The sequence below is a fragment of the Salmo salar genome, chromosome ssa13 (genome assembly GCF_905237065.1).
Source record: "Salmo salar chromosome ssa13, Ssal_v3.1, whole genome shotgun sequence".
Classification (NCBI taxonomy): Eukaryota; Metazoa; Chordata; class Actinopteri; order Salmoniformes; family Salmonidae; genus Salmo; species Salmo salar.
In genome coordinates this window covers 55300677-55328203 of record NC_059454.1, presented here as the reverse complement: position 1 = coordinate 55328203, position 27527 = coordinate 55300677, and the positions used below count along the sequence as shown (strand labels likewise).

Genomic DNA, 27527 nt, shown 5'->3' with positions numbered 1-27527 from the left:
GGTCTTGGATGTTTGAGGGACAGCTATGAGGAACTGTGGGGGGATCTTGGAGGGTTCGCATCCCCGTTTTTCTTGGGGGGGGGGGGCCTTGTGGGAGACCTGTCAACGTGCCCTTGAGCAGGTCGATGACCCTGGATGCTTCTGTGTGTCACTCCAAATGGGAGTCTGTTGGATGGCTGGTGTTGTGTAGTTGTTGAGCAGCTTCACTGCAAGTATATTGTATGTTTTGGATATTCAATAAAAAATATATATATAAATAAATTGTAATAAAAAATTAAAAACACTGGAACTCTTCCAAGTCAAGATAAGTTTTTGGTTTATTAATTTATTGCCACTGAGGCAATAAACTACTTGCTGTACACTGTACTACATGATTGTAGAGGGTTTATTAATGCGTTAGTTCAAGTAGCTCGCTACGTTGACTATGGAGTTAGCTAATATGCTGACAATGATGTAGCGTTTAGCGGTTATGGCATGAAGGTTGGGCTTGGAAAGGTTTTTTCACCTGGTCACAGACAGCTGTTGTATTGTGCACTGAAGTCCACAAGCGAAGGGAAAAGGTGAGAGGAGGAGAATGCATAGATGCGTGAAGGAATTATACAACGAGCAAAGTGATGATGCTGTTTGTATGTGGCTGCTATGAAAGTGAACTGTGTTTGCGGTGATCAGGGGTGTATTCATTCCGCCGATTCTGTTGAAAAATGTTTCTTAAATGAAGCAAACGGAACAAAACGTGGATAAACGGATAAACATATCTGAATTTGTCCTATAGAAACTTCCGTTTGCAACTGTTGGACTAATGATTACACCCTAGATCAGCAAGATGCAGGCAAGAATGTGCAAGACATTAATGAATGTGTCACTGTCTGTCACCTTGATTACTCAAATGTTTCTCTCAACCTGTGCACATATGTTGTAAACTTTATTTCATAGGCTAGGTAGCAACCTTATGATGTGTAAAGGAAAAATTTGAGTATCATGTAGTAGCCTAAACCTATCAATGTTACATTGAACTGGGTGAATGGAATATGAGTGACAGTCATCCATTATGCAATGGAAGAACTGCAACGCCGCTGGGTTTTTCATACTCAACAGTTTCCTGTGTTTATCAAGAATGGTCCACCACCCAAAGGAGTCAACATGGGCCAACATTGGAGTCAACATGGGCCAGCATCCCTGTGGAACGCTTTCAACACCTTGTAGAGTCCATGCCCCGACAAATTGAGGCTGTTCTGAGGGCCAAAGGGGGGTGGGGACTCAATATTAGGTAGGTATTCTTAATGTTTTGTACACTCACTGTATACTATCTATAGGAATCATCATAATCCCAAACTAATGATTGACAATCACAACTTTCTCCTTTCTGTTTGGATTTGCCTTCCCCAGACCACTGCAGCATGTAGCTGTAGGTAATGCTCCGCATTCTATTAAACATTCAACTGGAGGGCAAAGCAACCTAGTTTTAATTATCCTATTGACTGGTTCTGGAGTCTCTCTCTCTCTCTCTCTCTCTCTCTCTCTTGCTCTCTTTCTCTTTCTCTTTCTCATTCTCATTCTCTCTCTCTCCACTCTATCTGTCTGTCTCTCTCCCTCTCTCTCTCTCTCTCTCTCTCTCTCTTTGTTGTTTTGGTTAGAGAGCACAAATCCAGATGTTGGTCTGTGAGTGGAGATCAGGCCAGCCAGAGGGACTGAGAACGCCTCCGGATGGGGTGGAGGGGGGGGGTGGGGGCGACAGGAAGTCCCACGGTATCCACGGGAACTCTCACATTCCATCTTCCGCGGGCTCCCTGACATCCTTGACATCTCCCAGCATGCTAGCTGAGCTACACAGAGCGGAGTAAAGCGGAGCAGAGTGGTGTAGAGCGGAGTGGAGTAGAGCGGAGCAGAGCGCAGCAGAGCGGAGGGGAGTAGAGCGGAGTAGAGCGCTGGTCCCGGGAGGACAGAGCAGAGCAGCACTTCCTCCTTTGGGGCTGGGGCTACATGGGGCTGGAGCTGGGGTTCCCAGAGACAAAACAAAGCCAAGGACACACTCAGGGGCCCTGCCCTGCCCAGAACACTGCTTTGTTAAGGGAAATGCATAGCTCGGATCTAGCTTATGATGTACGCATTTCTCGCCTATTCTGCTTGTAACTAGACCTAGGTGAAAAGGAAATGGTAGAGGTACATTGACAGGGATCAGTCGAGACAGTCACACACACACACACACACACACACACACACACACACACACACACACACACACACACACACACACACACACACACACACACACAAATAGACACACATACACCACACCCTCCTGCTGGAGGATCTCCAGGCCGGGGAATAATGGAGTGTGTGTAAACTGAGACGTCTCAAATGAGCCGACGGGAACGGGAACAGGGCTTGTGATGTACTGATACCATGCCGTTCTTCAGACCAGCCAACACAATCACCTATGCAGTACACACACACACACACACACACACACACACACACACACACACACACACACACACACACACACACACACACACACACACACACACACACACACACACACACACACACACACACACACACACAATAAATGTGCTCTTTGAAACGGTTCCATCAAAGCCTCACTTTGGGACACAACTGTTTATCCACATCTTAAGGCTTTCTCCAAGCAGAAAAACAAGTGAGGAGGGGTGTGTGGAGTGAGACGAGGCAGAAGACAATAGTGGGCTCTCTGTGGGTGCAGTAGAAGGAGGAGGGTGGATGGAGAGAGGGAGGGGGGTGGCAGATCTGATCTGAAGCCCATCTGAAGGAGAGGAAAATGGGGAAAGTGAAGAGGCATCTATTAGATGTCAGTGGGCTTTTGTGTCCATGTCAATGAGGAGGATTAAGTTATTTGAAATAATCTGACTGAGACTCGGATAGGTCTCAGCACAGAGAGGGAGAGAGGGAGAGGAGCATATGGCAGAGCAGGGAGGCCACACACACACACACACACTAACAGGTAAACAGTAACACGGTATGCACAAGGCAGCCATTGCATTCCCTGACACACTGTTTTCGTAGATAACCTCAATCAGGAAAACAACCGTAACCTGACTTCACACACAGAAAATAAGAAGATCGCAAAAGCAATAAAAGAAAAATGTTTTCCCACAGAAAACCCAATGCTTCATATTGTGTGTTTACAAAGTAGAGAGGGAATAAACCACAGTTAATATGCGATTTGTTCTTTTAACAACATAATAAGGCATCATTAGTGGGGTTTTTCCATTCCGGGGGATTTGCTGCAGTTATCCTGGTGTCTTATAAGAGTGATCTAATTAGTGAATCTCTCTCTCTCTTTCTCTTTCTCTCTCTCTCTCTCTCTCTCTCTCTCTCTCTCTCTCTCTCTCTCTCTCTCTCTCTCTCTCTCTCTCTCTCTCTCTCTCTCTCTCTCTCTCTCTCTCTCTCTCTCTCTCTCTCAGCCAGGAGAATTAGCTAACGCTAGCCCTGCTAATTACAGCGCCACAATCGAATCTGTTCTCTGAAACAAGAGCACACTAATGAGGCCTTATTTATTGAATTAAACAACTTCAAGGAAAAATATAGAAGTTAGAGTTTTTTTTATGATGTATTTGGGGGGGATAATAAGTCGTAATTGAGATGGTATCTATCAGCAAAGCCAAGCTGCTTGTTTGTGAACCATCCCCCCCCAAAAAAGAAGAAGAGTGGGTAAAAAACCCTGCCAGAATACACCAGACATAAATGAGGTTCTTTTTCATTTTTTTTCCTCCTTTTTTTCTGTTTTCACATGACCCATTTTCCGGTGCTGCAGGAGCGCGTGACAGGGAGGAGAATAATTGTGTATGATGGTATGATAACCTCACAACTACGCCGTGGACTGTGCCTGCCTGGCTACCTGGCAAAGCATAGGGAGAGGAGACAGTCACACCACAAGGGACCAGCCATAGCATCACAGGACACAGGGTTATTTTTCAGTAGATTCACCTGGGTCCTCTTTAGATATCTTAATAGCCTATGAACATCAATACATTCCCTTTCCCCCACAAACCTCAGCAAATAATAGCATTTTACAGGCGCTGGGAGAGCAATATGAATTGTGCTGAGGCCAGTGCACTTCTTTGTTTTGATGTATCTCCTGAAAGCGTAAGGCACTGAGCAGTCACAAACACAACAGCAGTGTTCTGGCAGTGAGAGAGGATGAGCTCAATAGAAGTTTCTGGGTTCATCTGGCCATTCTCATCTGAGCCCTGTTTGTTCACTGAAGTCTGAAGGTGTGTGATGGTAGAGAGGGGAGCAGGGGGGCTGGGTGGGGGGTTTCAGCTGCCCCCCAAGAGCGCTGACCCTTTCTGGCCCAGCGAAGCGGAACGTTGGACAGTGAGGGTAAGAGGAGGGGAGGGGGCAGAACACGTGTCCCAGGTATGGGGCCCGCTTCTCTCCTCTCCTGGCACTGAGAGAGCTGCATGTGCCACAGCTGATGTGCATCTGTGTCCTTCCTCTAGCGCAGGTCAGTGAATACATTACCACAGCACACACACTACTGTCATCCCTCTTTACAAGGGCAAGATGTGTGTGTGTGTGTGTGTGTGTGTGTGTGTGTGTGTGTGTGTGTGTGTGTGTGTGTGTGTGTGTGTGTGTGTGTGTGTGTGTGTGTGTGTGTGTGTGTGTGTGTGTGTGTGTGTGTGTGTGTGTGTGTGTGTGTGTGTGTGTCGGCGTGTTGCTTGAGAGAAGCATTTGGCTCATGTGTTTGACCTGAAAAGACATGAATATCTTGGAATACTGAAATCCACCAATATATGTACATATTCATCATAGCCCATACTCTAGCGCAGAGCAATCAGTTATTTTTGAGGTTGATTCAATAATCACGTTTTTCGATTTCGGTTTCGATTATTTGGGTTGAATGCTGTAACACAGGTTAAAACAATTAATAAAAGTCACATGATGGTAGTGACTGCCCATTACTGCTTATCACTTATTAACCATCATTTATTAAATTAATTTTCTTTAATAAAATATTTCAGTTGTTGTGTATATTACATTTGTTTTATTTGATGACTTCATTATTTCATTCCAAGTCAACATCTCACCTCTATAGAGCTGCTGCCTATGTTTTCTGACAAAATCACTATTTTGTAGTTTTTCAAAGTAAATAAGGCATACTTTTATGTCTGCTGAATACCAACTATCAATCACTTAGATCATGTATTTTCAGGTAGAGATACCTTGCGAAGCAACAGCTGCTTTCTAGATCCCCTCGCGATAGCACATTCTTCTCTGCCTCTGCACAGTAGCAGCAGCCGTAAAAGAAACAGACCGGACAAATAGATGTGCAGTGGATTATGGTCATTGTAGTTAATTACGAAGTTTCATGTGCTAAACTATGTCAAATATTGGTCTGTTGGAAACTACCACTACATCTCAAGGTTCAGGCTGGATCGGATTTATCTCAAGAGAAACTGTGCAGTGTGCACATTGAGCTCACAGAAGAAAGAAAACGAAATGGAATTCAAATCATTGGACCGACGTTAGTCAATTAGTTGTTTAAAAAAGGAAAAATCACCAACATTTTGGTTAATCACTCAGCACTACCATACACACACATACATAGTGTACATACATACCGCACCCCCACACACATCCTCTGCTTCAGTAGGGTTTAATCTTCACAAATGAGCCCCGAAGTCCATTTGACAAAAGCGACAAATCAGATCTGCCTCGTCGCACTGAACAATAACTCTGGTGTGAACCAACGCAGCTCTGTGTGGCTTCAATCAGAAGCTTCCTCCCGTGGTTATAAATGAGACATTAACATCAGCACATACAGCCGCTGAGATACAGGCGTGGTGGAGGTCCCACCAACAGAGCCGAGTTCACCGGGGCTATTGTGTTAGATAGACGTCTAACAAGTAAAACTCCAATACTCTGGGACTAACACCCCTACGAGACACGACTGGTAATATTACAACAAATGAATACAGTAAAGCTATATGGGAGGCTGAGGTCTAATGGCTCCCGTCTAGCTGAGAGAGACAAATGCGCTGTGTACAATAGAAGGCCCGTGTTTGAGTGTCCTGGAGGAATGATGGGAGGGAGGGAGGGAGGGAGGGAGGGAGGGAGGGAGGGAGGGAGGAGGAGGAGGGCTCCAAGCACTTTGGCAGCTATTGTTTCACAGTCCATTATCCATGTGGGTTTTATTAAGGGGAGCGGAGAGGAAAGGAAAGGAGAGGACACACTCCTCACTCTGCCTCCCCTCGTCTTCCCTCCCTGACTGCGGAGGAGCACACACTGTACACACTGACCACTCCACGTAGAGCACACTACACTTGCACACGCACTGTGGTACTCACTGTAAACTTTACAGATAGAACCATAAGGTACACTCTGACCAAACCATACCAGATTCCTAGATTGTACTGATCTGTGTGCCTCGCTCTTTCCCTCATGGCATCAGCAGCCTCAAAGGGGGTAATATACACACACACACACACACACACACACACACACACACACACACACACACACACACACACACACACACACACACACACACACACACACACACACACACACACAGTAGGAGAGCCAATGGAGGACTGTGTTACGGTACCTGTCGATGATGACTGGGTCAGACGGGGTCTCGTTGCGGTTGCCACAGCTCTTCTTGTCACAGCAGCGGCTGAGGGGCACAGAGGGAGAGAAGGAGATGGGGGGGGGTTAAAGAGAGAAAGAAAAACAGAGCCATGTTTCAGAGAGAGCTGCTTCAGCCAGGCCCAGGCCCAGGCCTCTACAGGATAAAGGGGAAGGTACCAATTACCTAACAGCCTGGTCCTGTTCTGAGGCCTGAACTAAGCCCTGCCCAGCCCACCCAGCCCTTTGTCACCTGTAGAACAGACTGCGTCTGTGTGTCTGGGTACATTATTTATCTCGACATATGGCTTGATTACAGCAGCCCACAAAGACAAGTCATTCAGGGGCCAGCTTGGTTAGGGGATGACAGGTGTGCTAGGGGAGAGGAGTGAGGGCTGGTGAGAGCACCCCTTGTATCACCTGAGGCAGGTAGCTGGTAATCACCCCCCTCCCTCTCTCTCCCAGTCGCTCCCCCTTTCCCTTCACCCTCCTGGGTCAAACACTCTCTGTTCACTGCTAACCTGACACCTCCTCCCCTGCCTCTCTCTGACAAAGGTGAGCATCATGGGGGGCTGGAGGGTGGCTTGGCTGTGTTGGAGGGTGTAGGGGTGCGGTGGTAGGGGAGCTGGAGGGAGGGAGGCTGCAGGGAAAGTGGAGCAGCTTGGAGAGACCCCCAGCTCATGTTTCCAGTGCACAGATGGCAGTGGGGTGTAGAATGGGGCTGGGGACAGGCCTGTCACATAAAACCCAAGGCATTGTCTCCCTCCTACAGGGCTGCTCTCCGCACCGAGTCAACCTACACCCCCCCTCCCATCCATCCCTCCTCTCTCTGTTACTTCATCCCCCTCTCTATTCCTCCCTCCCTCTTCTCTCTCAGCCTTCTGCCTCATCCATTTGGCAGGACTGATCGATCAGCTCCATTAATGATTCATATTGTGGCTCTCATGCCTCCGAGATATTGTAATGCAGGAGTGTAAAGCAGCGCATCTGACTGAATCACATGTGGAGAGTGCAGTGCACAACAGAAAGACCTGCCAACTGGGTGCAGAACAGTCTCTGTAGAGAGCAGGAGTACATTGTGACTGTAAAAGCTGCAGGTACAGCTCTGTGTGAAAATGCATTGCTGGTGTAGTGAGAACAAATGAGAATCAACCAAAGGATTTCAGGAGGACGTCCCGGGTCTTTGAAACATCTTGTTCTTTCTTTCTTTGGCCTCTCTCCTCTGTCTCCCCCTTGCTCTCATTTCTGTGCGACTCTCTGAAGTGGGTCACATTGGATCAGAATAGAGCGAGGCTTGGGGGGGGGGGGGGACTAGAGCACTGATTCGTGGCTTCCCTGCAATCCAATCATCAGGCAGCACCCATGGGAGACAGGATTCTTTTCTATTACCCTCCCCGCACACACACACTCACTGTCACCCACCACCCCCTCCCCTTCCTCCAACCAAAATTATGCTAATTAGTACATGCCTCCACCAGCTTTGTTGAGGGGATATTTTCTTTTCCTGTTAACTTCCATTCGTTCCCGCAGGACATCCAAAGGAAATCACATCTTTAATCTCAACGCTTCCTTCCTGCCGCAGCTTTTGAAGAAATGAAATCTAAATCGCCTCATGTAATTAACAGGATGTAGTGATGTCTGTTCCTGTGAGGACAATGCTACCATACCAGACCCTCTAACCCTTGTTTATTTTCAATTTACTCAAAACCATGACAAATTATTTCAGTTCACCGGCTCTTGCCTAAAACCAAAACATTAAATCCCAATTTGTTTAATTAGTGGATCTCATCATTTGGAAATTACTTTTTTGTTGGTCCACGTAAAATGTAATATGACCTTAAATATGTTCCTCCTTTGTGGAAGCGTTGGAAAACTCATTGTAGCCCGTTATTTGCGTTTGTAAAATGAAAGGACTAAGCACTTATGTCCCACGGTTGCAAGCTGGCTTGGCACCATATGGCTAATGGTGGTGCACGGCAATTAGCAGTACTGATTAATGGTGAGCAGACTAATTTTCTGCTTATAATTGAGACTGTGTTTGAACCCCCAGTGCAGAATCAGCACGTCTCCATCCCTGAGACTGGGACTGGGGAGGGGCGCAGGGCGGGTGGGACTGGCACCCCAAAGGACACTGTCTGATACATCACGGTCTCCATGGCTAGGGTCCTCACACTGGGCCTCTCTACCGATGTCTCACACTCTCTCAGACCCTATACAATGCCTTAACCAAACACTGCTTAGCAGGTCTATTCAACTCTTCCCCTATGAGGTCCAGAGCCTGCTGGTTTTCTGTTCTACCTGATAATTAATTGCACCCACCTGGTGTCCCAGGTCTAAATCAGTCCCTGATTAGAGAGGAAGAATGTAAAAAATGTAAATAAAAAAAAAAGTGGAACTGGCTTCGAGGACCAGAGTTGAATTTGAGGGCCGTAGATGGGAAATGGCCATACTCTACAACTGTGGTGGTTGCATGGAATGATGGGTCAAATTTAGGCTGTAAACCCTGTACTAAAAACATCATTGTGTGATAATTGTCGATTTCTAATGCTACTGTTAATCATGACTTTATCTCAAATTAAAGAGTGAGTTACAGTTAAAGTGGTTCTGAAGAAAGGTCCGAAAAGAACTTAATTCATGTTCTAAATACGAGTATGCATCTTTGAGTGTGTGTGTGTGTGTGTGTGTGTGTGTGTGTGTGTGTGTGTGTGTGTGTGTGTGTGTGTGTGTGTGTGTGTGTGTGTGTGTGTGTGTGTGTGTGTGTGTGTGTGTGTGTGTGTGTGTGTGTGTGTGTGTGTGTGTGTGTGTGTGTGCGCGCGTGTGTGTGCGTGTGACTATGTGTGAGTATGTGCGTATAAGTACATAAGTCCTTGCATATATTTCATAGTCACAATGCAAGGGAAGGCCCATTTGTTAGCAGCTGAACAACAGGAGAATTCAAATTGAGTAATGAGTTTCTGCATGTCCTAATTAAGCAGGCATCAGAGAGGTATTTTTAGGGGGAGAGAGAACTGTTCAAATGCCTCTAAAAATAGGAAGGAGTCTATCCTCACAACCCAGTTCCAAGCAAATTCATCTTTTGATTTTAATTAAAGGTACAACATTTGATAGCAAAACTCATCTTCCTCTACTTTCCCTGTTTCTTCGTCCCCCTTCTTCTGCAGGGAGGTATAGGGGTGACCTGCTTAGCTACAGTAAGGTTGAGCCTCTATGAGAACTGCCGTAGACAATGCATGGTGAGGCCTTGCCATCGCTGTAACATACTGTACGTATATGGTTGAGTAGTGATGTGTAGTCTAGTGTAGCGTACTGTAGCATAGTGTAGCGCAGTGTAGCGTCAGACTGGGGGAGAAGCAGAGTTCCAGAGCTTCCTCTTCTTACCTGCACATGATCTCGTGTGTCAGTAACACTCGGCACATCTCTGGGTTCTTGTCTTGACCTTCATAAATAATGGCCTGCGAGGGAGAAAATGATCAAAAAATATTATATTAGAAACAGGTTGAGGATTTGTTTTCGTAGCGAGGTTGGGTTATGGTCCTCACAGAGGCATGTTAGTGGAGCAGGTCAACTATATCTGCCCCGGAGAGAGAGTTCCTACTGTGGCCTGGCTCACATCTGGTCACATCTCTCTCCAAACACTGCACAGCAGTCTCTATGGAAACATTAACAGACATATTAGAGTAGAGTATATTTTTCATTGTCACTTTCTGCATGCTAAGAAAAGGAAATCACGGGAAGCTAGCCAGATAAACATACAGTATGGTGGACTTAACTCATGGAACTTTTATCTGTTCTGTTCTGTTTTGGGTCCAAACACGACACATCAGTATGTTGACTGATTCTAGCGTTTCCTTGTGTGACAACATATCACCCCATTTTGTAATAACCAAGTAAATATTCTCTGGAAAGGCCAGGCCAGGGCATTTTACAGCTTGCTGTGGTCCAGCCAAACAGGGCTGTGTGTGCTGATGGAAATATCACTTCCTGTCTCTCTTTAACATGGGCTGGGTCCCAAAATGCACCCTATACCCTATATAGGGGACTGCTTTAGGCCAGGGTCCATAGGACACAAATGTGGCCTTTAGATTTGGGATGCAACACGGCACACCGAAGGACATTATCCTTAAAAGTAACTGTCCAGTAAAAATCTCACTATTCTGTTAACTCATACCCAGATAATGTTGTTGACTCACCCTATAATACATTTACATTTTTTAAGCTCCCCCCAGCTCAATCTAAAAGAAATCCTTGCTATTTCCTCATAGAGGACGAGCTGATTAATCAGCGGGCGACTCGCTTTAATATTTTTAATGACCGGTATACGCCCGCATATTCTATTGTTGGGTTTACGCCCACACCATTCTATTGTTGGGTTATGCCCACACCAGTCCAATACAAAAAAAAGCTGCTTTCTAACATACCTCAGAATAATTTTGGGGGAGAATGACTTTGGGTCCTCTTTCATCGATATCTAGAAACAATGGACAGTTACTTTAATCTATGGGGCGGCAGGCAGCCTAGTGGTTAGAGCGTTGGACTAGTAACCGAAAGGTTGCAAGATCGAGTCCCCGAGCTGCCAAGGTAAAAATCTGTCGTTCTGCCCCTGAACAAGGCAGTTAACCCACTGTTCCTAGGCCGTCACTGTAAATAAGAATTTGTTCCTAACTGACATGCCTGGTTAAAATATGGTACTACCCATATACTTCATACAGTCCACAACCTTAAAGGACAACATTTTTATTGTTAGAATGCGTCATCTCCTTTCACCACCCAAAAGCCATCACACCCCCTAGCCCCCCCTCCACACCACCACTACCAACACCCTCTCCCTCCCTCCCGTTTGGCATGGAATTTCAAAGAGCAGATTCCACTTGAGAAACACACAAACACACAGTGCGGCCCTAAGAGCTTAATGTAGTATTTACTGCCTCTGGCCAGGGGATGTTTAATGAATAGCAGCGGGTGTCGTGGGAAATCTGCGGGACATGTCCAATATTTCTGTCCGGGAGGGAGGGAGGGAGGGAGGGAGGGAGGGAGGGAGGGAGGGAGGGAGGGAGGGAGCCGTCCAGGGCCCTGGCTACCCACAGAACGACAGAGCGGGACATTACGTGAAGAGAGCCGAGAGGAGAGCGTATTCCATAGGAGGGTAACGGTGAGAGTGGCTGTTGGCTGTTGAGGGGGCTATGAGCCCTGCTGAGAAGCACATGTTGACCCAGTCACTGTCACTGCAAGAGGCCTGCTGCAGGTACTATACCCAGGGAAGGGCCTACGACCTCTCACCCTAAGCACAGAACGCACACACAAAACCTTTGTGCTCACACTGTGACTCTTTTAAACCAAACAGACACACGGATGCATAAGACGTCATTTTGAACATGCTACACAGAATCCTGGCACTGTTTTATGGAAAGTGGGCTGAGATTCTTGGTGCTTTACGAGTGCAGTGGGAATCGGGAATGTTGTGTTATTTTCCTGAACATTGTTGCCTCCCCACCCTTCTCTTCTCTCATTCTCTCAGGGCTTAGATATTCATGACTCATCGCGCAGAGCACTGAACAGATACTGAAAGCGCCGGCTGGGTGTCTCTCTACTGGCTTTGCTTCCCCCTCTCTCTGTCGTTAACAGTGAAGAGGATGGTAGCTGCTCACGTATTTCTGTGACTGTCTGTCTTGTAGGAGTGTAATGGTTCTCATTCTACCTACTCTAGCGTGTAAAGCTCCATGTGCACAGCGGTGACGGTGGCGTCGGGGCGGTAAGATGGAGGCAGGGGAACGGGGTAGGGAGGGGAGGTGTGGGTGTGTGCGAGCAGTTGGGATGCCAGACTGGAGAGTGGCACACCATCTGGCCCAGCCTCCACCCCTTCCAAAATGGCTCAGCTTTTTTTTTCACCTTCCCATTACCCAACATCATGTCCCAGCACCGGCAAAACTCTCGTTTACGGCAAAACAGTCGCAGCATGGAATCGGCACGGCAGACACAAGACACTCCCATCAGCAGCCTTGCGTGCGGGCACAAAGCATGTTGGGATAGTTTTAAGGAGTCAACCAAATCCATATTTGTGATCTTGAGCTAATTTTAGATATGGTGTTAAAATGATCCGTTCCCTCATAACCGCGACTGAAAAACGAGCCTGCTCCACACAGCTACTCGGCAGTCAGGATGACTATGAAAGTGACTTGTTCCTTTGGTTTCACTTTGAGAGAATAAGGGCCAAGGTCTTCTAAAACAGCACTGCATGCATCAATGTCTCCAGGCTCGGAGTCCACTGCTCCCAACATCCAGGTTATATCTATCTTTACTAAGCACAACTAGGCCTTGTGCAATGTCCTGTCCTCTAGTAGAATAACATTACCTATATCATGACAGATGAAGTCGTTGAAATATACAGTGATGAAATAATGTCTATGTTCTTCTGCAAATAAAAATGAAGATTGAAGATCCCAAGTCCTTTTGTCGGGTGAAACCAAGAGCTGGTGAAAAACCATAACATTTGAATGAAACCCTCTCACTCTGCGAGTTTGCTTTTTCACCATGTTCAGTAAATATGTCTAAACGCAAAATGATTAGTGCTGAGAAACATGGCTGCCAAAACAGGAACTACACAGAGCTGCACCAGCAGTGGAGAGGATGCAAACTCAATAGCACAAAATATAAATAACACAGTGGTATTTTTTTGGCTCGTCTTTCAGTCAGGTTTTAAAAACAGGAGTTGCTAAGTGAGGGACGGTGTCCAGGTCGACCAGCCCCATACAATCCAGACCTCCAGACCTGGGCCTCTGGAACATTCCCCCGCTAGTCACTACCACAATCTAATCCTGAACAAGGCTGAATATCCAAAGCTATCGGACAGCTTCCCAACAGCAGGAAATGTCTCATAGAAGAGATGAATAGCCCTTTTGTCTGGTTTATTGTTAGTATCATTAAAGTGTTCGGTGTCTAAATATTTTACACAGCTTCGGATACATCCACAATTCTAATAAGGACTAAATCTGGCTGCAAAAGGAGAACAACTGCAGTTTGTATCATGGATTTTCACAAATGAAGCAGGCCTACCCATGACATCTTACTGTAGGTGTGATTCAACCATGTCTTTCTGTCTTTGAAGTCAACCGTCCATAAAAACTAAATTTGGTCCCTCCACCGCCACCCTCTACGCAACACACATGACATTCAGACGCATCCTGTGCTAAGAACAAAGTGATGTACTGGGTGCATTAAAAGGCATGTAGCGTTCATGTGCCTTTTAATACATATTTCATCTCACGCCGTACACTTTTCATTTTTCATTTGCTGTTTTCCTCATTGGCTTTGATGTGACGGCTGAAATCGAAGGCGTGTAAACAAGTTGCTATAAATATGTGGAAACGCACTTCCCACTCTGTTAGCGTCATCTGTTAGCGTGCCACCAGGAGCATGGCAGCCTTTCTTCCCGGGCCGCTGCCACAGCTACTTTTAAAGAGGTGCCACGATCAGCCTGCCTGTCTCCTTCTTTGTTCCCATCTCAAACTAGCAACAACCTCCACTCCACCCCCGGCTCAGCTGTTCTGGCGCCAAAACTCAGGATAAGGGAGAGAGAGAGAGAGAGAGAGAGAGAGAGAGAGAGAGAGAGAGAGAGAGAGAGAGAGAGAGAGAGAGATAGTTAGAGAGAGAGAGATAGGGAGAGAGAAAAAGAGAGAGAAAAAGAGAGAGGAGGTAGTGAGAGAGAGTAAGAGAGAGAAAAAGAGAGAGGAGGGAGAGAGAGAGAGAGAGAGTAAGAGAGAGATGGAGTTGGGGGAGAGAAGGAGAGGCCCTCCTGCCTGGGCGCTGTCTTAATCAGATCTGTCAGAGATGGAGACGGTGATCACAGATACAGCTGTCTGACTGACACCCAGGGGGCTTCTACCTACCTCTCCCTCTATCTATCTACAGTATCTCCCTCTCTCTCTCTCTCTCTATCCACCTCATTCTCACCCTTTTACTCTACCTCACATCTTTTCTCTATTAATTATGTGTGATAGTGGTGCTGATTTTATAGTTGTTTAAAACAATAATTGCTATGTTAATAACAGCAATTTTTTGGGGGGGTTGAGATGAAAATGAATGTACTAACTAAATGTGATTTCAATATGCACGGTAGCTGTCAATACAGTTCTTCACAAACCTTAAAATACTTCTCCATTTTCCCTGTTAGATTATCTCTAGTAGGACATAAAGCCACAGTGACACATTAGCGGTTGTTACATCAGAGCCGCAGCGCAGTGCAGCAGTGGTGGTCACAGTAACAACAGCACAGTGACTCTTAAACACTGTGGTTAGGTTTATAGGATTAGTGTGATTACCCTTTATTTCCATGGGGGCTAGAACAGTGGCATGCAGGCAGCACTGTGATCAGACACTGGGATTCACAGCTGTGACAGACAGACAGACAGACTCACTGAAGAGAAAGTGCATGGGGCTATGGAGCTGATCATGGTGACCTTATCCCTTATCCTACCCAACCGCAACAATGTTTTGGCTGGACCACCTGTTAGTTAGTGCTCCTTTCCCACCGCCCCCCCCCCCCCCCATGTCATCATCACACTGGCTACAGCAGTCTCTCTGTTAAACCTTATTATTTGAGCCGCACGTTTTTTCCCTGAGCAGATGACACAGCCAGGAAAAACTCCTTGCCCTGATATAGGCTACAACTACAGCACAAGAGTTTTTCCTGGTCCGAAAAAAAGAAACCCGTCTTGCCCTACTTATTATCTAGCCTCCGTACTACAGTATATCGACTCCACCTCTGGTAGCGACCACAGTAGCTGTGAGGCCCTAGCGACGGCTCTGAGACCTGTGCTCCGGCTCCACTCACATTCCTGACAGAAAACTCAAGAGACGCCCAGAGCTAAAACAAACCTGATCCTTAAGTCATCTGACTCATCCCGAGGCATCGAAGACACACGTGCGCCAGGAAATGGGCCTCGCCACGCTAGTCATACGTCTAACAATCACTGACTAACACAGAAATATGACCTAGAAATTAGAGACGCTGCAACGCTGATAATACGAAGACAAAATAATCCGGTTCCTACATCAAAATCGTTTTGGTCTTCCATCAACAGCAGCTCAACCGATTTATGTGAGTCTGTTCCTCAAACTCTCCATTCGTCTCCTCGACAGAGGTAAACAAAAGTGCAAGTGTGGACAGAAAGAGAAAAAATGTGTTAGTCCTCTCAACCAACCCTCAGCCCCCCCCCATTGAAATGACGTGGAAACAACGTTGATTCAAGCGGCGTGTGGCAATTGGGCACTGGCACGTTAGTGAGCATTAAAAGAGTGTAACATGGGTCTGTTTCTCCTCTCAGCGGCCTGCCATTACCCTGAGTCTGCTAACGAGCACACCAGCCAATCACCGAACATGTCACACTATCCATAGGGGTACAATCCAGGAGAGAAAACAGAAACGGTACAAACACTTCCGGCTGAAGGCCTACCTGTAAATAATATCTCTGAACATTAGAATTCAGTGTACGAAATTGTAACTTTCTTGGGGGTGTCAGAATACGACGTCCATCACAAAAAAAAAATGTCAATCAAAATAACAGTTCCGCTTTGCAAATAATAAACTCCTGCACTTGGATGTCAATTAAATGACTCTACATTGTTATGAACTAAAATCGGAATAATAACCCAGGTAACCCCCCCCCCCCCATCCCCACCCAAATCATCAGAGTGAGTATTACAGTGAGAGCAAGAGCGGCTCAGAAAAGATACTTCAATGGGTCCCCGCCTCATTGTCAGGGGCGTAATACAAGGAGACACTCTGGCTGTCAGTGTTACCAAGTGAGTGGGGACCTGTCCAAATGTGACACAGGCCTGAGGGCTGCGTGAACACACAGTCTTCCACGGGCTGCTGCCTTCTGCCTCCTGCACCAGGTCGGCGTAGAGAAACATACTGTTTATCTTCCTTTCACTTCCTAAACGCTTGTTTTATTGTTCTATATTACTTCTTAATTTTTAGGCAGAGGGATAAGGAAATGGAACCTCACCTGTTTAGTCATGGAGTCGATGAGTCGCACATAAAAGTCCTGCTCTGTCCTGATGCCTGACAGAGGGAGAGAGGGAGAGGACAAAAGACATGAGTGGAAATGGTTTTAATACAATTAGGTACCCTGGCCTGAGACACACACAAACACTACAGAGATGCTGACAATGACTATTGTAAGTGGCAAACTATGCATTGAAGCAACAAAAAAATCGACCTCATTGAAAATGTTATGTTTACTCTTTATGCTAACTACATTTATTGTGTAGTGTTTGGTACTTACAATGTGTATTTTTAATCTGAGCAATTAACTTTTGTCAATAAAGGTATTTGTCACCAAAGGTGCGATCAAAACAAAATAAATGACTGAACTTCAGTCTCCAAACTTATCAAAAATATATTTTTGTCACAATTTATTTTCAATAGTGGCAAATAAAATGTATTTCCCATGGCAATTATCAGTGTTAGTGAATATAGTTATTGTATTTACACAACATTATCAAAATTGTATTGGCACAATTGTTTTGATGGATTATGCAATAGTTGTTCCCAAACAAAAAACATTTGGTAAATAAAAATACAAAATTTACTCGTATATGGATATAGCCTATTTCCAAGCCAAAAGAGACAAGTGAATAGGCATAAATAAAGTCACAATATATTATATCTTGTGCAATGGGTTATAGCCTATTCATCAATGAATCTAAAAAATTCACGGTTTTGCTCGACACACTGTTAAGCCTCGCAATGTGAAGGCAACGATGACAACGCGACCATTTCAACCTGATCAAGTAAACAGCATAGTACATAAAACCAATAACACATTGCATACATAGAAACAGAATAGCTAGACCGGGACCTAAAAACGGTTCGCTTTTTTACAGTGAGAGGAATAGCTGCTAACAGGGGTCAAAAGATGAACTAACCAAGCAGGGCCATTATGGACAACGTACACTATAGGCTACAATACATGCTCACGGGTATAAGAAATAACAAGCGCAAGACTGCTTATATCCGGAAATATTTAACTATGATAATTGTTAAAGAAAAGACAATTCAGGACATGAAATTCAGAAAGCCATAGAGTTTAATTAGGCTACTCCTTCACCGGGCTAGTATTATTATATCAAATGTTTTACTTTCTTTCACTGACAGTATAGGCTACATATTTCTTTAGGAGCAGCCAATATAGTAATGATTAAAAAAATATATCCAAAATGAAACTTTTGATTAGCCTGATAAAGTGCATGACGTGATCTCAAATAAACGCAAATATGACCTCAATGAAAAGGCGACACTAAATTGCACCTGGTGTTGTTATTTCTGTAGAATTCAATGCAAATCGTGTTTGTGGTAGCCTATGTGTCCGCTTCCTGCGACTCAGAACATAAGCATAACATTGCCTAGAGGAGAGTTGACCTATGTTTTACACTTACCATTACTGTAGAGAAGTTGCAGTCTGTAGTGTATACCATTGTTGGTCTTTTCTCCAGTGGATTCCTGTAAATGAACAGATTTAAAGTGATTTAACTCATTTGATTCAGATCCGATAAGATGGACATTGGTTGGCTTGTGTTGAAATTAGACTGCGATATCAGAAATAGGCTCGTACATTGAATATAAAACTCGGTAAAATTTTGCATTGGTAAAATCTAGCATAATTATTCTACACATGCATTTTTAATGCTTCAACAATTACTTAATTGAACTGTATATAGAACTGTATAGAAATTTGCCTCTGTTTTCATGGCTGAAAGGGAGCAAAATCTAATAAAGATATTGAAGTAATTACTTAATGTAGGCCTGGTGCTACTAGATAAATACATGGTGGGTTTATTGGAAATTACATGGATAATTTATGGAACAAGTGGTTTTATTTATTTGAGCCTTATTATTATTTACTGAAATATACAAAACCCATTGCCCCCCAAAACATTAAGCAGTAGTACTTAATATTGACATTTTGTAAGGAGAAAAACACATTGAGTTTAATTTCATTAAATAGGGTACTTTATATTATTTTAAACAAGTAAACCTCTAGATAAAACAGAAATTATAGGCTATAACTTGTCAACTTCAAAATACAAATATTATTATCCAAATATATTAGTATTAGTATTATTCTTAGTATTAATATTATCGTAGCTAGTATTATTAGGTATGTTATTATTATTTGGATACAATTTTATTCAGCTACTATTTGCCTATTATAGCCTACAATTATATTAACATGTGGGAATGTTTATAAAGCTTCGCAAAATAAATACACAGGTTTATGGATAGGTTGAATGGGTTTTTAATTTGAAATTAGAACCATCTGATACATCTACGTGGTAGACTTATTATAGGCCTATATTATTGTCAAAATGTGGATGTGGGACAATTTAGTGTGTTCGAGAAGCTGATAAAATATTTAAAATATCACTCACCTTTTCCTTCTCGACAAAACCGAGGAAAGAGGTCCTTTCGATTTCCACTGGCTGTCCTTGTCTGTCATATAGAGCCAAAACGAAGTGAAAGAAATTGGATTTCCGAAGATTTGATGGCGGTTGCTTCTCAAAGTGCGCCCGGGCAAGACCCACTCCACTGTGGATAGACATGCAAGGGGTAGTCATGTTAGGGAATCAGCAGACTTAAACGTACGGAAATAATAGTTACCGTGTTTAAGAGTCAAACTTCTTAGCCTTAGATTTAAACGTGTGTATTGCTCGTTTACAAACAACAAGTCCTTTTCATATCTGCGAAGCGAACCTTTTGATATTCTATTATATATTGCCCTACCGGGCTAATTTTAAACAAATAGCCTAATTTGGAAAATGAATGTATCCTATAGAAGTGGGCTATTAAACGGTGATGTGTGGTTGATATGCCTGTTACGTATTCTAGGCTTTTGGATCTTCTAGCAATTAATTGATAGCCTACTCGAGACCAATACACATATTTCAATGCATGGCCAATTTATTACCATGTTTTATTATCATCATACTATAGTTAGACTATTATATTCTAAATATGATCACTTCTTATTTGAACTGTTCTGTAACTAAACTAAGCCATTACGGGTTGTTGTAGACTATGTCCAATTAACAGTAGAGTATAGAAATCATCCATTATGCTAAACTGTCAATTCTACGTCCATGGTGAGGGGATCGATTCTGCGGGGGAAGAAAACTTCAACATTTCTTCGATCGTAAGCTAAACTGCAAATGTAGAGACAAAAAAATAAATGGGTCCCTTGAAAATATATAGCTTTCCAAAACAGTGTGGACCATGGACCATCCGTGCGCTGGTAGAGTCCTCGCGCCGTGAGGAAGATGCTGTCTCCGGCTTCTTACCTTTGAGCGGCGGTGTTCGCATCCAACACCCCGGCTCCCTGCATCCATGTCCGAACTGCGTTCATACCGGATCCGATGGGTTCCTCTTTCAAACTACTCCCACTCCTCTGGATGCTCTCCTGAATCCCAAACATGAAAAAATCGCGCTCCCTCTCTCCGTTTGAGTGTCCCAAAATGTGTTTTCTCTAATCACAGGTAAAAGAGGGTAACAACGTGGGCGCGAGCTAGTACTGGGTCCGCGTTGATGCCAGTGACAGTCTGTCTGTTTACTTCAAACCAAGCGAAAAACACGAAGAGTCCAAAGACGACTTATCGAAATCCAGGTGTATCAGAGACGAAAAGCACTTCAAACAGTGATAAAAAGACAAACGAGCGAAACGCAAGACAGTGTAAATTAACAGAATCTCACTTGAGGTTTTGACGATATCCCCCCGTATTAAAGAGACTTGCTCTATGTGCTCTGGTATCAACTAGAGAATGGGATCAACTAGACCTTTCAGATTGTGCTAGATCAAATGGCATCAACCCCTGACAAGTTTGTTTTCTTCCTTTTCTCTCTCTTGTTTTCCTTTTGCAGAGATATTCCCTGTCAAATGGAAATGAATAAGAAATTGGAAATCAAGAAGAGGAGGACCCTTGTGGCTGCAGATCCCGTGTTGTTCCTCTTGTTAAAATGGGAGTGATTTGTGTCCCTTCCCAAAGGAATCCTATTTGACTATCTCTGAGAACTAAACACAAGCACACCAACCCCAGAGGGAAGAGGGAGTGACTGTTAGAGGCGGGCCGCCCCAAACAAAGACGAGCCCAGTGTCAGATCCGCCCAACCCCAGCTCCTATCGCCTCATTAAAGGCCGCCCCTTCCCTTACCTCCACCGCACCTTACCGTCGCGCTCTCACAGCTAAGAGAGTACCCAAAAGGAGCTTTCGGAGACACTTGGCTAAAGATGACTCCGTGCCGAAAATTTGGTCACATGAAGTGAAGCGTATAGCGAGAAAATTCAAATTCGTTCCGATATGTCTTCAGAACATGTCTGACTGTGTAGCCACCAGGGAGACATTTCTGCGCGGGTCTTGATACGTTTCTTATTATGGGGAAATACTACATTAAGTTTTTTCTACTTTGTTCAATATAGAATTATCGGACTTTTGGTGCCCATGGGTATCATGCGCTATTTTACGCATAGAGGCTTTCATAGTGACCACAGTGGAGAGTGGAGTGGAGACGCGTGTGAGCACACCGGAATCTTTGTCTCGATTAAACTATTAATGTCGGCTAGTGAAAAGTATTACACGTTAGACGTCAACCCCAGAGCCAATCTTAAAACATTTAACCTAGCCTACTAACACTAACACAATTCTAAGAGTTTGCACAGATGACACGAGTCCATATTGTTATACATGCATACACACTAGCTTACACCATTTTACACACTTGACTATATCCCACTCCAATATAGGAATGCGGAACAACATATAACTGTTTTAATTTCATTTAGAAACATCATTTATCATGATGTAGACATATGTCCATGCGTTCAACTCATACAATAAATATTTTCTTTAGACAAACGAACGCTGACTTTCTGAAGGTCCTTATCATGCAGCAAAAGCGCATGTGTGACTGCGTGATAGACTGTATGTGGTAGGCCCATACACTATCAACTTAACAGTCTTGAGATTCATTCAAAAATGCGATTAGCAGCAGCAGTATCAAGACATGGTGTAGAAGATATTTTTTTTGTCATGAGAACATTTGATTGCAATGTTGGTCTCAGGACTTCAGCAGAAAATACCCTGCGTCTTTACCACCATTTTATTTAGACAATTGTTTAGACTAATTTATGGAAGCCATATGTTATGAAACATAACAGATTCACAGTTCCAGTTTAAATGGAACTGTATTTATGCTCACTTTAAAGAAGCGCTGAGGCACAAACAAAAGTGACAATAACAATAATTAGCTCAAAATAACAATGAAGCATAATTGTTACCCGATTCCTCGGCTTTGCTGGCGATAAGTCAATAGGGTAAAATAGACTATGTGACTCCTTTGTAGAGAGATTGATTCATTATTTCGTGAATTATGGTTTAGGCCTTTAATTAAAAAAAAAAAACAATGAATACAGTGAACAATTGAAAGATACATTTTTCCTTTTCAATTTTGCACATTTTCCCTGTCGCTATCCATTACACTTTTTGACCTTGTTGCGCTAATATATAGCCTAGGTATGATTATGAGTCTCCTGTTAAGGGCTGAAATAAATTGTAAGGAAACAAGTTTGAGGTGAGGCTGGTCACAGTGGACAATGTAACGCGCAGTGAAAAAGATTAGTATGTATAAGAAGCCTATCTCGCGAAAGAAATGTGGGAGATGTTGGTAAATTAAAAGTTGTCAATGTAATGTTATATTTCAGCACATCGACGTAGATTTGAGGAAATGAGTTGGAGCGCGTGCGCGCGCACCCACAGAGTGTTGCTGATTGTAGCGCTGGGGTATTTTATAGTCTATAGAGAGAAATGTCAATTTAACAGTTTCTCGTATCTGTGACTGTCTGACATACCTGAGCCTATAGAGAGAAAATGTAAATTTAACAGTTTCTCTTCTCTGTGACTGACACATACCTGAGCCACGAATATTTTTATCCCCCTTTCCCCACCAAGTTTTCCCATAAGAGATGGATCCTTTAAAAAATACATGCCCAATCTAATTAAACAATTAAACGTAAATGGCCCAATAATAATCTGTTTCTTAGCCTTACTGTATCATAATATATTAGGTATATTAGTAAGATGAATACATATACATTTAGTCTTTCGTCAGAATAAAATGCCTAAACTATTGGAAAAAAATATATAATTCAATGAAACAGAATTGATTGTCAACTCAATGATCACATATATTTTGATTTCTTGTTCTGATAGGCCTACGTTTCACAATAAGCTAGCCATCAAAACACATTAGGCTACTTTACTATACCAGAAAACGATACTAGAATGCAGCAATTTAAACAAGGTTGTTTTGTGGGTGCTTAAGATAGGCTACACAGCCTACATGAGTCGATAATGCTTGTGTGGAGGTAGGCTATACTCAGCACTGTGTTTCCTCTGTAAATTGCTGATTCCATTCATACACTGGTGGCATCAGGAAGTTAGGATGCAACAGCGACTCCCTCCCGTGGTCAATAGGCCTTGTGTCTTGGATGGAACATTGGCAATGGAGGAAAATAATAGGCCTCTTGACTAGAGGCCTATGTGGCTGCGTTTACACAGGCAGCCCAATTCTGATCTTTTGCCAAATTATTGGCAAAAGAGCTGATCTGATTCGTCAAAATGCCAATTAGTGGGAAAATGTGTTTGATGTATTTGATACCATTCCACTGATTCTGCTCCAGTCATTACCACAAGCCCGTTCTCCCCAATTAAGTTGTCACCAACATCCAGTTTCTGTGTTTCATTGTAAAGTTCATGCAGGAGTTGGCCTAGGCTACTGGCTAAACATTAAAAAGGGACAATATACTGAATTTAGAGGAATACTTGTAGAACGTTTCAGGGGTGTCATGCAGTCCAAAAATCTGAGGTGGCACAAAGTATGTGAGGAAGGCTGGTGGGTCGTCCGGAGGGGGGCTAGGCCCCTTGTCCTGTAAGTCGGATCATTTTTCCTTTTTTCAAACAGCTTTTTCCTGCAAACTAGAGCCATAATCATTATGCTTAATTCTATGTAAAAAAAAATATGTATATTTTTCTGCGTATCTAAGCATACATTTTGAGCTGTCTCTATTCCCCTGACTGGTCGGTCTTTTTTTTTTTAAAGAAGCTAAACTCGCTTCACTGCATCGCTGCTAAAATCTGGTTAAAAGATTGAAAGGAGTGTGAGTCTTATTCAGTACATTTAGTTATTGCTTGTTTTTGTAAAGTCTACCAACCTTGCCAGCAGGCATGCCAGCCAAGGTAGTTAGACAACCTAGCTACTCTAACTTGATTGATAGCCTGAAACCTATCTGGGCTAGCTAAAGCCCACTTCATACGTTTGCTAAGTGACCAGTAGTATTACAGAGAAGAAAACATATATATATATTTTAAAACAGGATGCCTCTGGATCATTTACCGTATGACTGGCTTTATGACAGGCTTACTATTATTGTACAGTCTGCAGATGATGGTCTTGGTGTGTGAGGATTTTACACCTTCAAAAGTGATGAAACGTCGCCACCGTGTGTCCAAGACGTCTGCTCAGGAGGCACAATCTTGTGCATCAACAGTCGATGTGTGTTCTCTGTAAAAGTTTTGCCAGAGCACATAAGAAGCAAACTAAGCATATAGGTGTCAAAATACCAGTGATCATTAGTTATTTGTATTTGTATTTTTTTTTTTGGGGGGGGGGCTACCTTTGTCATTGATTGCTTCTGTGACATTATGGACAGCGTTATCTAGGACAATCTCCATTTCATTTAAAGTAGTAGACCTATGTTTCTTCTTGTTCTACTTTTGTGAGTTTATTGGCAGAAAAACTGAAAAGGTACTCACTGTCACAAAGAGTACTGGAGTGTACTGTCTACAGACATTAACCCAAACTTTGTGATTTAGGCCTACTGCCACCTGCAGTGCTGGAATATGTTTTCTCAGGCTAGCCAAAGGTTTTTTTGTCATTAAAAATGAGAAAGGAAGACAAAAAACACATTCATATATCTCAAAATATCAAATTGCTAAATGTACTAACTACTTCCGGAATAACTTTGAGATTTTGAGAGAAAAAGGACTCTGGCTGGAGAACCTGCAATTTTATAATTGACTGAAAAACTGGTTCTGACCCTGGATCACAAAAAAAGAAGATAACAGTGTAACAGCGCATATTTTCCTTATAGGACTTTGGACTTCTACTCCAAATCAGACAGTTTAGTAATGGTTCTGTCGTAAAACCAAAGCCCAAGATAAAGGGGCTCATTGAATGTGGCCTGGACTCTGTGGAGGAGGGTCATTGTGTCAGGGACGCTGTAGAAGGACAGAATCCCAGCCTTGTGGTCCAGGTACACCCCTACTCTGGAGGACTAAAGTCCTCACATTATTGTGCATGAACCAGTAACCCTGAATAGTGTAATCTAAAATCCAGGATTGATCATTGTCTCCAAATCAGAGTCTACACCCAATCTGTTCATGTTTTTACATGAGACTGACGGAAGAACACCCTTCCCACTCCACAACCTCCAAACAGAGCCTCTCTACACAGCATCTGCCAGCTATAATGAAATCTCTCTAGATGCTCAGGATATGGCTGCTTTTCTGGTGTAGCCTTTCTATCATCCTCAGGCAAAGCTAGGTTCATTTGCGCTGTGTTTGGGTCCAAATTGAGGCGACAGGAATCTGAAAGAAGAGTAGAGCCGAGTTCTCTTGGGCTCCGGTGGCAGCAAAACATCCACTGCATTCACTACAGACACAAACAAAACTAGATATTCTAATACATTAAACGTGTTGATATCTCCCACCCCAAAAAACGCAACAGCAATATATTCTTTCAATGCATAGGTGCTCTTACTTATTAAAAAGAGAAACCGTTTTGCTTCGTCAAAGCAAATATATTTTTAATCAGTCTAAAGTTACTTTTATAGAGAGACCACTACTGGTAGAGTATTTCACTGACCTGTGGTGGAGATTTTGGACCATTCCCCTCATTAAAGTCCTCTAGTGTCTCTGTAAGCTTAGACACAGCCTTATTCACATCTCTAAAGTAGAAAAAAAGCCAGGTATACAGTACATTGACGCAAGGTAAGTCTGAAGGTAGGTTGAGACCGGATATTCTTGGTGGGAGAGAAATACAGAGACAGGGTGAAAAAAGGGTTGAGGTAATTCGTTGATTTGTTTATGCATTGGTTAGTGCAGTTTCCTGTTGATACTCTTTATTTGTATTACAAATGCAGGTACAGTGTAGTTACCAGGAGAAGGTGGGTGTGATCATCTACGTATGTGCTCCAGCTGCTCCAGCTCAGCATCTCTCCTCCTCAGCTCAGCGACCTTCTGCTCCAGCTGCTCCAGCTCAGCATCTCTCCTCCTCAGCTCAGCGACCTTCTGCTCCAGCTGCTCCAGCTCAGCATCTCTCCTCCTCAGCTCAGCGACCTTCTGCTCCAGCTGCTGCAGCTCAGCATCTCTCCTCCTCAGCTCAGCGACCTTCTGCTCCAGCTGCTTCAGGAGTCCTTCAGCCCGACTCACTCCAGCCTTTTCCCGTGCTTTGATCAGCTCCCTCACCCCAGAACACCTCTCAATGGAGTGGATCATCTCAGTAAAGATAATCTCACAGTCTTCTACTGACTCTTGCGCAGAGTGCTGTTAGGACACAGAAATGAAGGTGAAGGCTCCGAAAAAGACAAGGGGACGACTGATGCCTCTAGTTGTAGCAGGCACACATTATCCTATATTCTATTAAAAGGCTGCTAGCAAGAGTAGGTCAATGAGAGATGCTGCAGCTTGTTTGAGATCTTTCAGCTCCTTCTCTCTGTCTTGAATTCTCTGCTGGACTTCCTGTTCACTCATCCGCAGGAGGTTCTGTGGAGAAAAACAGTGGGTGTTTTACACAGCCGGAGGAATTCGGACTACTTAAATTGCGAAGGCAAAGCTCCAACAGGTGAAGTTCTTGAATCATATCGAATTGGGGGTCAAATGAAAGCGAAGAGTCTATTATTTTTGGAAAATGTTGCCATAGATCTATTTTCCAACCTAAAAATATGGAATAAGTAATTGCTTTGATTTCTGGTGTAACAGATGGGAAGCGGTCTTAGAAAACATATACCAGAAAAAGTCTTAATTAAAAGATATTAGAAATACATCAAAACAAAATAATGTCGGTGAAGAACCCTGCCAACTAATATCAACACTTATATTTAGTTTTGGAGAAATGATTGGCCTTTTGTAAATGTAAGAAACATTGCCTTGTGCCTTGTAATTCCATGACCAAAACCTCACATATCTTTAAAACCCCATAGAGTCGATGTCCGTGCCCCTGTGAAAATATAATTAGCATAATAAAAAAATCCCAATGAAAATCCGTCTGTTCAAGCTAGAGATATCTGTTCTTTCTGCATGGGCAGAGTCTCAATCCACCACATCCGCCAATGGCAGCCTTCCGCATCTGCGGTGGGAGTTGGCCAAGCTACAGCAGTTTGTCAGACCATGAGACGTCTAGAAAATCGATTTTCTCACGAAAATGTCTTTACGACCCCCACAAGCGTTATGGGAACCGTCTGAAGTCGCTACTGCCAATCTGGCAACTTCTACCTGTAGAGTCCGCAGTTTGGGCTACACACTAATATGACCCCTCTATGGAAAGATGAGACTCTCACGAGCATGTACATGTCCGCTTTCCTCTAAGATGCCCACAAGCCTCACTAGACACGTCTGAAGGTAACCAGTAAAAAAAAAAAGGAATTATATATGAAAAAACTATTGTTCAAATATGGGTAAAAAAAAAATAATAATAATCCTGATCTTTCTTATATCACTGTCACGTCCTGACCAGTAAAGGGGGTTATTTGTTATTGTAGTTTGGTCAGGGCGTGGCAGGGGGTGTTTGTTTTATGTGTTTCGGGGTTTTTGGT

General features: G+C 43.6%; 1 protein-coding gene across 12 annotated transcripts in view; it reads right to left on the bottom strand.

Moving 5' to 3' along the window:
- The window catches only part of LOC106567440 (EBF transcription factor 1), a 149397-nt gene extending 128674 nt beyond the window's left edge, over window positions 1-20723 (bottom strand). For 3 of the 12 annotated variants that reach the window (XM_014136698.2, XM_014136696.2, XM_014136690.2), the window contains exons 1-6: window positions 19945-20720; window positions 19039-19195; window positions 18046-18109; window positions 16614-16669; window positions 9988-10061; window positions 6590-6658 (exon numbers count right to left, since the gene is read on the bottom strand). In XM_014136698.2, the coding sequence (XP_013992173.1) occupies window positions 6590-6658; window positions 9988-10061; window positions 16614-16669; window positions 18046-18109; window positions 19039-19195; window positions 19945-20078 (554 nt within the window). In that variant the 5' untranslated portion in view covers window positions 20079-20720. Of the gene's footprint in view, window positions 1-6589; window positions 6659-9987; window positions 10062-16613; window positions 16670-18045; window positions 18110-19038; window positions 19196-19944 lie in introns of all 12 variants that reach the window. The other 9 variants (XM_014136694.2, XM_014136697.2, XM_014136700.2 and 6 more) reach the window with 5 other exon arrangements.
- Between the last annotated feature and the right edge of the window lie 6804 nt (window positions 20724-27527).